Source organism: Gouania willdenowi, chromosome 13, assembly GCF_900634775.1.
Source record: "Gouania willdenowi chromosome 13, fGouWil2.1, whole genome shotgun sequence".
NCBI lineage: Eukaryota > Metazoa > Chordata > Actinopteri > Blenniiformes > Gobiesocidae > Gouania > Gouania willdenowi.
The window spans coordinates 24,159,632-24,172,004 of record NC_041056.1 but is presented as its reverse complement, the minus strand read 5'-3'; the positions used below and the strand labels follow the sequence as shown (position 1 = coordinate 24,172,004).

Sequence of the window (12,373 nt, the reverse complement as noted above, 5' to 3'; positions counted from 1 at the left end):
TGTGGACGTGACAACGGGGTGTACAGCTATTTGGTATTTTAGTCCAATCCTCCTTGTGACGTTTTGCTTTTTCACTCGTTTGTTAGTCCTATCAATGGCTGAAGGAGAAAATTGTGAGTGAAGATGGCAGGAAGCAGCAAGCCAAGCTGAAAGAGCTCCAGCACATTGCAGAGAAGCTGGGATGTACCCTGCCTCAGCTGGCAGTCGGTAAGACCTCCGTGTCCCTTCAGAGGAACCAACTAGCAGCTTAACAAAGAAACTTATTTTTAATCGCACTACATCTTGGGGGTGTAGTTTTCTTTGTATGTATTGCAAGAGGTTTTGGGTTCAAATCCCGGACAAGCCCCCAGAACATCCTTCAAATTCTCCTCAGAGCCTCCCTTAGAACTTCCACAGAGTCTCCTTAGATATTCCTTAGAACTTCTTTAAAAACCCTTAGAGTCTCCTGAAAAACCTCTTTAGAACTTCCTTAGGGCCTCCTCTAAAAACCTCCTTAGTGCCTCCCTTAGAATGTCCCTTAAAGTGTCCCTTAGAGCCTCCTCAAAAAAACTACTTTTAATGCCTCCCTTAGAGCATCCTTAAAAACGTCCTTAAAACCTCCCTCAGAGCCTCCTTAAAAACCTCCTTAGTGCCTCCATGCGTCCCTTAGAGCCTCCTCAGAGCCTCCCTTAGAACTTCCATAGAGTCTCCCTTTAATCCTCCTTTGAACTTCCTTAAAACCTCATTTAGTTGCCTCCCTCAGAGTGTTCCTTAGAGCCTCCTCAAAACCTCCTTAGCGACTCCCTTAGAGCCTCCTTAGTACATCCCTTAGAGCCTCCTTAAAAACCTCCTTAGTTTCTTACTTTCCTTAGAACATTCATAGAGTCTCCCTTAGATCCTCTTTTGGAACTTCCTTAAAAACCTCCTTAGTGCCTCTTTCAGAGCGTTCCTTAGAGCCTCCTTAAAAACCTCCTCAGTGCCTCCCTTATAGCCATGCACGCATATATATATGTATAGTCTGCCAGAAGACTGTATCAACCGATATGATTGTGGCGAGTGTGACAATCACCTAAAGATCTGCATGTGCTCTCCATTGTCTCCAGCATGGTGTCTAAGAAATGAAGGCGTGAGCTCAGTCCTTCTAGGAACATCCAATCCTGAACAGCTTACAGAGAACATCGGCGCCATTCAGGTAGAAACCTCACAGAAACATATTTGGCACTTCATCTCACCATCTGATCAACTCTTTCCATCTCAGGTCCTTCCAAAAATGTCCTCTCATGTGGTGTCAGAGATCGACAACATCCTGGGCAACAGGCCATACAGTAAGAAGGACTACCGCTCCTAGTCCACGCTGATCCAGTCACCTCCACAGAGGTCATCCTCACCTGCCCATGTTAGCCGTACTGCTACAGTATACAGTATAATACCTTCTGCTCAGCGCTTATGTCCTCCTTTCTCTCCTCGGACGACATTCAGCTCCAGCTCACTTCAGTTTGGAGGAGGCAGCATTGCACCGTGTTACTGTTTCAGACGTCCTGTCAGATCAGTTTCCTCTCAGGAACAGTCCAGCTCAGCCAAGAACAAACAATGTTTGAACACTCAAATGTCACTCATTTCTAAACTCTGTGGTTAAACCTGCCCACTGCAGCATCATTAGTCCTTAATGCTGTGCCTGTGCAGAGAGAGTCAGTGATCCAAATCAATATTCTGTTGTTTAGTGCAGTGAGCTGACTAAAGTCTAGCTGAAAGAAAAAACATCCTTGTGGATGTACAATTTTTGGTTGTTAATTGTTTTTTAGCTATGATTAGATAAAAACCTGCATATTATCAACGCCTGCTTTCAGGTGGACTCTAACTTCAAAATTGATCGGGAGACGAAAGTGCCTTGCTCAAGGGCACCTTGGTAATTCTCCGGATTTCTTAATTTATCATGAACCATTGAGTCTAAAATCATATTTTTATTTTTCTATCTCGCCGTCCACCCACAATTATTCTTCAGTACAATAGGCTTTGATCATTTGTGTCACTTGGGAGACCTCCTGTATCAGAGCAGAAAACATCAAAGCACCTCAGGCTTTGGATTTCACTTCAGAAGTAGAAGCAAACCCCTATATGAGAGCCGGCCAGGGGCTGTAAAAAGGTTTGTTAGGGGGTCCATTAAATTAATATTGAATCATTTCAAGCTGCAGAATGACTGTTACAAAGATGGTAATTGAAATAAACATGAGAAGATAGTTTTACTTTATTCCTGTGGCTTCTACTTCCTCCATATCAGTGCAATTCCTGTGAGCTTTAGATAGGCTCACTAAATTGATATTGACCTTCTCCGAACACAGCCGAGACGCTTATTACCAGTTCTTCAGCAGATGTGCATGATAACCCCTAATCAGTTTCAGGAAGGATAGAGGAGGGAGTCTGAACCCCCCTGATCAGCAAGATTCTCCTTATAGCCACATACACAACACTTCAGTGAACATCCTTTTCTCACTTTTCACAAAAAGAGCCCTGACAGTGGGCACGATTAATCATTCTCATCAAAAAACCTTAACTCCAGTTAACTTGTGCAGAATAACAATAACAAACCTCCACCAAGCGCCAAATATGCTCTTTGCCAGATATTCACAGTTATCTGGATCAGTGATCCTGATCATTGTACCATTATCATTCACATTTTAAAGGCTTGGAAGAAAATTATATCACCATTAATGACAATACAGTAAGTCCAAATGTATGGGCACCCCAATTTCTTGGGGAAATCGCAATGACATGCACAATCCGGATTTGATGCGGATAAAACTCGGTGTCGTAATCGAGGAGCCAACCCAACATACTGTAACTGAGTCAAATTTTATAAAGATCGGTCAATGATGAACCAAGATATTCATTTTCGCCGTTGACGAGATTCAAGGATTTCTCAATTATTTTTTTTAACAAATAATTTAATGTTGGTGAAAATCTTACCTCAATGGTGGGAGACTAACTACAATAATGACAAAAAAAAAAAATTCAAAAAGGAAACAACTAATAACTAAATTATTCTAAAGAAGATTACTGAAGTTCACTGCATATGGAAGCGGATTAGGGCCGATTTTAATGGAGAAATTAATTTTTGGTAAATTAAGAATAAAGTCGAAATGTCAAGATTGAAGTTGAAATTTCAAGAATAAAGTCGAAATGTCAAGATTAAAATTAAAATTTCAAGAATAAAGTCGAAATGTCAAGATTAAAATTAAAATTTCAAGAATAAAGTTGAAATTTCGAGAATAAATTTTAAATATAATGTTGAGATTAAAGTCGAAAAAACTAGATTATGACAACAAACAGCAGATCGTGGCTTTCTACAAAATGCCGTGTATCGATGAATGCAGTGAACTATACTTCTACATTGGGTTTAATAACAAAGAGATTCTAATCTCTTTAAGGACTTTGAAGAGATATTGGCAAAAACTGAATCAGCTAGAAAGAAAAACAAGTCAAGTTTGGAAGAGGTGGAGCATTTAGTCCGTCTGTGACTGTGGAGGAGCTACGGAAACAGATTAGGGCCACTTTTGATGGACACTGTTGTCGTATATGCTGAATTGGCCCTTGTCCACTACCGTAGATTTGACTTTAATAACAATATTGTATTTTGAGTTATTTTTTTTAAATTTCGACTTTAATATTTACATTATATTTCAACCTTATTCTCGAAATTTCAACTTTAATCTCAACATTTCAACTCTATTCATGGTTTGCTCAAAATTATTTTCTCCATCAAAATTGGCCTTAATCTGCTTCCATACACTGCTACCCCTCCCACTCACAGAGTTATTATCTAAAGTGGCAACGATTGGTTGAATTACATTTATATCAATCTACTCACAAAGTTAAACAGTTACCTTTTCAACCAGTTGTAGAATTGTTCATATATTTACAACATCATTGGGTAACAAGTTTAAAACGTACTGCCCGAGGAAGCAAATACACTAGTTCCTCTTCATACTTGGCGGCCCGCAGAAATATGCTGTAATGACCTGATAAAAGTGGACAATAGGAAGCTTTGCATGCTGAACTTTTGCAGCCTGACCATTTGTCAGTGCTTTATGAATAAATATCTGCTATGCAGCAAGCAACATGAACACTGGAGCTGAGAAACCATGTGATTCAGGCTGCATGCTCGGGTCATGGGAAGAAATCTGCTGATTACCATTAACAGATTAATGACCACATATAGGGTCACAACCAACTTTTCCTCTATAAGCTTGAATTAACTTCTGACTACCTACCAGATGTGTTGTTATCAGCCCTTTATTACGCATAGCACAGAGTAGTGACGACTAGATCCTTTTGGCTGCTGATTGGGAGCATGTTTTCCAGCTATAGGGTGCCTCTTTCTACTTATTGCACATAGAAAACACTAAGGAGTAGATGCAACGTTGCTATCTCACACAGATTTCTTGATAAACTATAAAGTATGCGAGTACAGAAGCGTATTGCATTCACTTGGAAAAAAAAACATTTTTTTTTCTGAATAATTGATTTTTTTGGGCTATTTTTTTTCTTTGTGGAGTAATTTTTTCTGTTTTTCAGACAAAATTTTTTTCTGATTTTCAGTGTATTATCTTTCTGAATAATTCATTCTGTTTTTTGTGCTAATTTTTTTTTTCTGTATTATCGAGGTACTTGGAAATCCCGCGAGCACATCCATCCTATGACTCCTTGCTGCTCACTTTCTACCCATTGCGGGTCAATTACGTTGAGGTACGCAATTAGTTACACACAGGGTCTTAAACCAAGTTGAAAGTACATTTTTTGTTAAATAAACAAGCCGGCCATGTTTGCTCTCAATAAAGAAATAAATGCATCTGTTATTATAGGTTTGAGCTTCATCCGTTTGTCCGAGTTAAAGGGGACAGCTTTTCTCAGAAACTGTTTAAGATAGGATAACCAAATTCGGTGTGTGGCTTCAGGTTATCAATACCTTGATGGAGTTCGAAAATGAGAAGCGCACAATTTTTCATTTTTTTTTCCGGAGTTATTGCCCTTATTCTGTTTTGGTGAAGGATGTTGATGACTATGTCTTCTTGTTTCAAATGCCCTCTAAGCTCAGAAAAAAATAGTCTGAAAAACAAGGGAAAAAAGTAGCACCAATAAATTGGTCCAAAAAACAAAACAAAAAATTTGTCCAAAAAACTGAAAAAATTATTCCAAAAAAAATAGAAGACAAAATAATTAGTCCAAAAAACATGAAACAAAATAGCCCGAAAAACAAACCAAAAACATAAAATAAAAAAAAACAGATTTTTTTCTCTCAAGTGAGTGCTCTCGGCTTCCGTATGTGAGAAATGGAAAAACCGAGCAGGGAAAGATGAAGCATGGCGCCCCCGTGTGGACAATGAGAATATTTGCTAGGCTGATTAAATGAAGTATTGAGGATGTGGAAAGTAATACAGTATTTATTTTAGAGTAGAAAAAAGTTTTTTTGAAAATATAACATGTACATAAAATGTTATTTAGCAGAAAGCCTCTGTTGTGTAGGAGGACCTCACTGCATCATATGGCTTATATGTATAAATACAATGTAAATAGACTTGTTCCACTGTACGTCTGTTCCTATTTGATTCAATTATTTTCTAGCCTTCTGAAATATAAGCAATTTAGTTTCTATTTTTTAAAGATTTTTCTCTCTTGTGGTGTTAGATTGTGCATCATTATCAACATCATCTCTAACCTTTCTACAGTTCCTGTGTTTTTTTTGTTTCCGTTTTACCTGGAAAACAAGCCATGACAGAAATGTTGGCCAGAAACTCTGGCTGAGTCCCAGACCTATGTTAGGTTTTTATTAATGACTCACTTTGATTGTTTTGTACTTGCTTTGACAAAAACAATAGCTGGATAAATTGTCCATTGTTTCTTTGCAGGTAGCTAGAATTACACATCGAGTCCATCACTGACAGAGTGCCTTGACTTATTTTACAGGAACATATTTGGAAATGTCATTCCTACAAAGTATTGGATTTGAGATCAGATTTAAAAAGAAATGAATCACACATTTGAACTTTATCGGTACAGATCATACACTACCTGGCATCTAAATAGTGGCTATAACCATGGAACTTTTATTAATCAGTCTTTAATAGCTACAATAGCATTGCCATAACTCAGTCAAGCAAATGCAGAGAATTATGAGTTTTACACACAAACTACATGTGATTATCAGATATTTAGACTTTTTAACATTCATTTACGGTTTGGTGAAGGGACAAAAAAATCTAAAACAATGTCAACTAAAATTAAATTTGATTCCTTGGTCGTATATTTACATTTTAAAACTGAAAAATGGCACTACTTTTTCCTTTTGTGACAATGGACGCACGTTACGTACCATGAGGTTTGTTTTGTTATGTGGAAGCAATGGGAACCATCTGTGTATTGTTTCAAAACCAACAGTCTGTGTGAGTAAAAGAATAAACCATTTACCCATGGAGATGTTGCTATGTCACAGCATTAATGACAGGACAAGTTCATGTGATCCTTTTATTTTGTTACAAAAATCTGAGAATACTGGGTTTTCTTACACATTTCATCATGATTTAACCCAATTCCACCTCACAGGAAGCCATTGTTACCAATTCTACTCCATCAACCCTAATCCTGTGTCTTCACTTGGAGCCTGTGGAGAGCAGAGCGATGAGGCCTGAGGACGCACTGATGGAGAGAATGTAGTTGCTGGGGAAAAAAGATGGTTAAAGGAAACACCAATGGAATCACAAGTGAAAACCTACATATGCCAGATAAGACAAAAGGAAAAACATGTTCCTGGTATCTGATATCAGTGATAAATACACGTGAAAGGATACACAGTGGGGTTGAAATTCTTCAGCAAAAAGAAGGAAGCGATGATGACGAGCACCAGGAAGAGAGTGTTGTTGTAAAAGATGGAGAAAGTGGTGGCCTCGTAGTCGGCCACTTCGTTCTTCTTCCACAGGATTCTGGTTAAAGGAAAAAAGCTGAAAGTTAATAAACTGAACCGCCTGCAAAAAAATTAGACATTCTCTCCCCAAGAAGGTTAAACCATCATTTTAGCTCCACAAATGACTAACAGTGTTTCTAAAGCAAACGTTAAAATATTAACATATGTATGAGTGTGTACACGAGGCAACATTCACCGTTCGTCTTTCTCTTTGCGAGACATCTTGCGATTGTCTGCCTCTGACTTCCTGGCAACTTCTTTGGAGACGGCGTCTTCACGTTTTTGTGCAACTCTGGAAAAACGAAACGTTTCTTAAATATCAGAATTCCTTTGTTAATCCCAGGGGGAAATTGCTTTTGTTACAGCCAGTTAAGGAAAACATTCACAAATAAAAGAATGAAAACATTTGACAAAGACGAAAGAAAGAATAAACTTTAAATAAGTGTACAATTAAGTAAAAGACTGTTAAAAATAGGGATCAGATAGACACACATTACAGTAGTAAAAATGAAGTAGGATAGATAATACTAATAATACAAATTGTATACAAATACGATACAGATATTTACAAAAATACAGATGTTATAACAATTGATTGCCACAGGCAGGAATGATTTCCTGTGGCATTCTGTGTCTTACATATCAGGTAGGCAGTAGGAATACGACTTAAGGCTTTAAATCCCTTAAACTCAGACTTAACCAAATGTGGAAAAAATAATGTAAAATGTTATGTAATAACATTTTTAAAGAACATTTCTCAAGTGTCTAATGACATTGGCACATATAAAACCAACTGACGTCAGCCTGGGATCTGAGAGGATTTGAAGTCTCATAGCGTGGGAATTACTCCTATAAGTAGAATTTAGGGATGGGAGATATATCTAGATTCAACACAGAGTTTTCTATTTTGGAGATATGGAAAATTACAATATTACCTAAAACGATAAATATTTTAATAGCTCGGTTTGTATTAAAATACTCATTTTAGGAGTCACTGCTTTCACTACTTCCCAGAATAGCATGAAAAGCACAGTTAGACGATGATCACCAAGTGCGTCCTAACCCAGACCTTCCCCTAAACAAGCAACACTACAGAACTCACTCACACGTGCTGTCCCTGAGAGGAGAAAAAGCCTAAAGTAGCACATATTGTGCAGCTGTTTGTTAGTAAATGTGCCTGTGTGGCATTTTTCATCAGTAAATTTAACCAGGAATTGTCTTTTCTCATCAGACTTCATTTGAAATAAAATGATCAAGATTTATATTGTGTGTATATATATATATATCACCAAATTGAGTAAGAATATCATGATATGAGTTTTGGTCAATATCACCCAGCCCTATTGAAATTAAAAACAAACAGATTCACGATTAGAGATAAAAACAAGATACTAAGCCACAGATGTACAATGAATAGCATGTGTTTCATTCTTACTTGTGTTTGAGCACAAACTTGACATTTTTGTAGGCGAAAGCGACGAGGTAGGTGCTGACCAAAGTCATCACTGTATATAATACAGCAGACTGGACCAGATCCATGTGCCAGATCCTCCAGAACAGCCCTGACACACACACACACACACACACACACACACACACACACACACACACACACACACACACACACACACACACACACACACACACACACACACACACACACACAGAGAGAGAGAGAGATAAAAGAACACACCTTGCGTCTGTAGCTTTGCTCACAATTTTAGAAGTGAAAGATTTGTGAGTGTTAGCTACAGAGCTAACTTAAGCTAACTTCAGTAGATTGACTTGTTTTTCCCGCAGACTGCAAACATAATTTAAAAAAAAAAAAAAACACACACTTAATGATGAAGTATCTGTATACAGCTGCACACATACACACAGCTGATTAAAGTCTGGGTGTTACTCACAGATGGGGATAGCAGACACGATCAGTGCATTCCCGTAAAACAGAGCTGTGGACTTAGCGGAAAGGTTCCTGCTGAAGTCCTGGAGCAGGAGGTCTTCCTCTGACTGCTGCTTGGTGCTGCTTTTAGGCGCCATGTGTACAGAACGACCGTAGCTGTGGTCCGGGAAAGAAAAGACTGACACGTCGGTGGAATAGGAACCAAAGAGGGACGCGTCAGCATTAACCCGGAAGTAAGGCTTCTTCGGTGAGCTGCTCGAGACGAGGTGGGATCATGTCTGCCCCCATAGGCTGGAAAACACACTGCACCTAAACAACATGGAGTTTACCTTCAAATATAATTATTCAGCAGAGGTCAGGACACGAAAAAAAGTAACTTTTTTTTTTTATTTTCACTTGGCTTTGAATGTATTTACGCGAAAAAAAAGAAGAACATTTATATACAAACACGTTTTAAAAAATATCTACAGAGCCCCAGACATGACATGGTAAAAATAATAATAACAATAATAATTTGTGGCCACAATTTTTTTTTTTTTTTTTAATTATTATTTGTGGCCACAAATTAGTAATTCATGGACACCAATACATTTTTTTCTGCATCATGTCATGTATGGGGCTCCCTAAATATATTTTCCAACGTTCGGTTAAAAGTCAAAAGAGCACTTTAAGAAGAAAAAGTAATTTACCAGTTTCAAAACTTCCTTTCGTGGAATTTTACAAGCAAAGTGCAATTAAAATTATAAAAATAAAAGAAACTGTACACCTTTGACACTTTCCAAATCAGTAATGTTAACGCTGTAAACATAGTGGTTTTAAAAGTAGCCATTTGCTGATATACATCATTTCAGAAGTGTGTGCATAAGAAAATCCATGAAAGCATAAAAAGTGTTTAAAAATCAAATTTGATTGATTGAATAAATGCTGCAAAAATAAATCCCATGAAAATTTAAACACAATACAAGAACGGATATTTTTCTCCGTCTTAGAACATTTTTAGGAATTTTATTTTTTTTTTTAAAAAAAGTCTGTAAAGTCAAATATATGTTATACACAATTGTTTGTCCCAGAAGTTCTAGAAGTTGCTGTAGACTCAAACAAAGTAGATTTTGCAGAAAACACAATTTATGAATTTATGGACACTTTAAAAAAAAATGAAAAAATAATAAACCCACAAATAACAATGCTTTATAATATTTATAACATAAAAACAATGTATCATAAACCGCAATTCAAAGTAAAAATGTTTCTACAATAGGAGGTACTGTATATAATACTACTGATGATGATGATGATGATGAGTGCTTTAACAAACTAAATTATACTACCACCTACTGACTGTTAGAGGTACGAACAGACTCTAGCGGTGATTAGATTAGAAACTAGTCTTTTCATAGATTTTATGTGTAGAAATAAGCATTGAGATTTATTGTCTGTATTGGAGAAAGTATTGTGAAAATGAAGCTTTTTGACAAAAGTAAGACCACCTTTATTTTGTTAAGTTTAATGGATGTGACGTCATGACACAATGACACAAACAACTTGAGGTAACATCAAATAAAGTTTATATCCACAAACACAATCTGAGTTGACTTTATTGTAGTTTGATTTTTATTTTATTTTATTTTTAATATATCATTTTATTCTGACCACTAGAGGGCGTCGTCTTCTCATTGCAGCGGGTCAGTGACGGTCGCTCTTACCACAGCTGATCTCTATGTTCTTTAATAAAGGAACAACCAAGTTAATAATGTGTTCATATTTTGTGTACTTTGAGTTTACACATTCACTCCATGAAATCTGTGAGAACATAAAAGCTCCAGACAGAATGGCCAGTTCTTAATGTCAATGCACATGATGTCATGGTTCTGAAGATGTATCTACCAACGTTTCTATTTACCAAAAGTCTACGCAGAATACTTTGATATCAAACATAGTAAGATATTCGTAAAGTGACCAATAAAGCTGTATTGTGAATTGAAAGTTCCATTATATGGGTATAAATCATAGATGGGCACCTTCTATCACAGCGGGGGCCACAAACATGTGATTGTCCGATCAAATGTGGCCCACATGACCAATATTCATGTCAGCACTTAAAATAAGGACCAATCTGAGGCTGCATTAACACAGGAAACAACAAAGAGCTTTTTCATTGTAGTCTTTTTGTGTGATCTCATTGTTTTTTTAATTGTATTTTTTTTTTTTTTAGTTTTTAGACATTTTGTGTGTTTTTAATTCAATTTGAAGACTTTTTTTTTCAATGTGGTTCATTTTTATTGTCCTTTTTATGTGTGTTTTTTTGAGTCATTATGTGTGTTTTTGTTATATTTTTCATAATTTTTTGTGTCTTTAAAGTCCTTTTGTATATGTTGTTGTTTTTGTAGTCGTTTTTGGTGTTTAGGTCATTGTTTAGTGTGTCTTTGTTGCCTTTTAGTGTATTTATGAATTGTTTTTTGTATCTTTAAAACTCTTTTTGTGTTTTTATTGTTATTTTGTATACTTTTGTTGGCATTTTGTGCATTTTGCTGTCGTTTTCTGTGTTTCAGGAGTTTTGTGTAACTTCCAACTTCATGAATTACAATTTGGTTTTGGGGGCCGCACAAGATAAGACCGAGGGCCTCATGTCTGTCATATAGTTTTCTTCATAAGCTCTCACATTAAGGAATCAACTTGGGTGTGTTCTATCTGATCTTCTTTGTGGTGTGACTTTTCAGCTTTTGCTCAACAAATAAAAAAGGTTCCTCCTCATCTTCACGTCCTGACACTCCAAAGAGCAACTGGAGATGAAAAAGTCACATCATAAGGATGTTGCTGTTGCTGTTGTTGCCACCTCAGAGTTTAACCTCCTGCTGAACTATTCTCTGTGTTTGGAAGACCAAGCAGCAGGCATGTGTGACTGAAGGGCCTGTGAGTGTGTGTTGTTGTTGTGTGTGTAGTTGAATGAAATGCAGACAGGCAGGTTTGCGTGATGTCCCTGTCTTTAAATGGGGATAGAGCTTAAGGATTAACAGTGCACTTCAGGGGTGCAGGAAGGAGCAGTAGGGAGGCAGTGAGATGCAAAAAAGCCCTGCCAACACAATGCCAGGGAGGCTGTGATCTCTCTCTCTCTGTCTCGCTCTCCCATGTTGGTGCCAGATTACTTGGGTGACACTGCAGCCATAAGGCACGCATGCACAGGCACACACAGGCCAGGCCCTAGCAAGATGGAGAGGGATGAGAATTAACACAGTGTTGCACACATACACAATAGTGCTGTGGGGCAGCTGGCCAGGCTGGGGTGGTACATTACAGCTTCCTATGATTGTACCCTGAGGAGGATTTATGACAAGTCACCTTTTACACTGACAAATTCTTACTGAGCTCTATGTTGTAATGAGCTTGAAGCTAAGTTATAGCAGCCCTACATCTGCTTCTTTTACAGGCCACAATGCGAGTGTCTGTTACAAATACTTTGATAACTCTAGAATCACTGTTTACCCATTATTTCAATGTGAAATGCTTTTTCTGAAAAAATCTAATCATAAATCTATAAC

At 37.3% G+C, this 12,373-nt stretch overlaps 2 protein-coding genes across 8 annotated transcripts in view; one reads left to right on the top strand and one right to left on the bottom strand.

The window, feature by feature from the left end:
* Positions 1 to 2,227, top strand: part of kcnab1a (potassium voltage-gated channel subfamily A regulatory beta subunit 1a) — a 102,969-nt gene extending 100,742 nt beyond the window's left edge. For 5 of the 6 annotated variants that reach the window (XM_028464115.1, XM_028464112.1, XM_028464114.1 and 2 more), the window contains 3 exons: positions 87 to 207; positions 1,083 to 1,171; positions 1,238 to 2,227. In XM_028464115.1, the coding sequence (XP_028319916.1) occupies positions 87 to 207; positions 1,083 to 1,171; positions 1,238 to 1,327 (300 nt within the window). In that variant the 3' untranslated portion in view covers positions 1,328 to 2,227. The remainder of the gene's footprint in view (positions 1 to 86; positions 208 to 1,082; positions 1,172 to 1,237) is intronic. The other variant, XM_028464113.1, reaches the window with a different exon arrangement.
* ssr3 (signal sequence receptor, gamma) lies at positions 602 to 9,068 on the bottom strand. Of its 2 annotated transcripts, XM_028464119.1 has the most exons (6): positions 8,842 to 9,068; positions 8,370 to 8,496; positions 7,131 to 7,226; positions 6,822 to 6,953; positions 6,609 to 6,690; positions 602 to 612 (listed from the first exon to the last, which is right to left on the bottom strand). In XM_028464119.1, the coding sequence occupies exons 1-5, from the start codon at positions 8,972 to 8,974 to the stop codon at positions 6,624 to 6,626; spliced, it is 555 nt and encodes a 184-aa protein (XP_028319920.1). In that variant the 5' UTR covers positions 8,975 to 9,068; the 3' UTR covers positions 602 to 612; positions 6,609 to 6,623. The 2 variants fall into 2 exon arrangements, with proteins under 2 accessions (XP_028319920.1, XP_028319919.1); XM_028464118.1 differs by lacking the exon at positions 602 to 612 and having other exon boundaries at positions 6,485 to 6,690.
* Between the last annotated feature and the right edge of the window lie 3,305 nt (positions 9,069 to 12,373).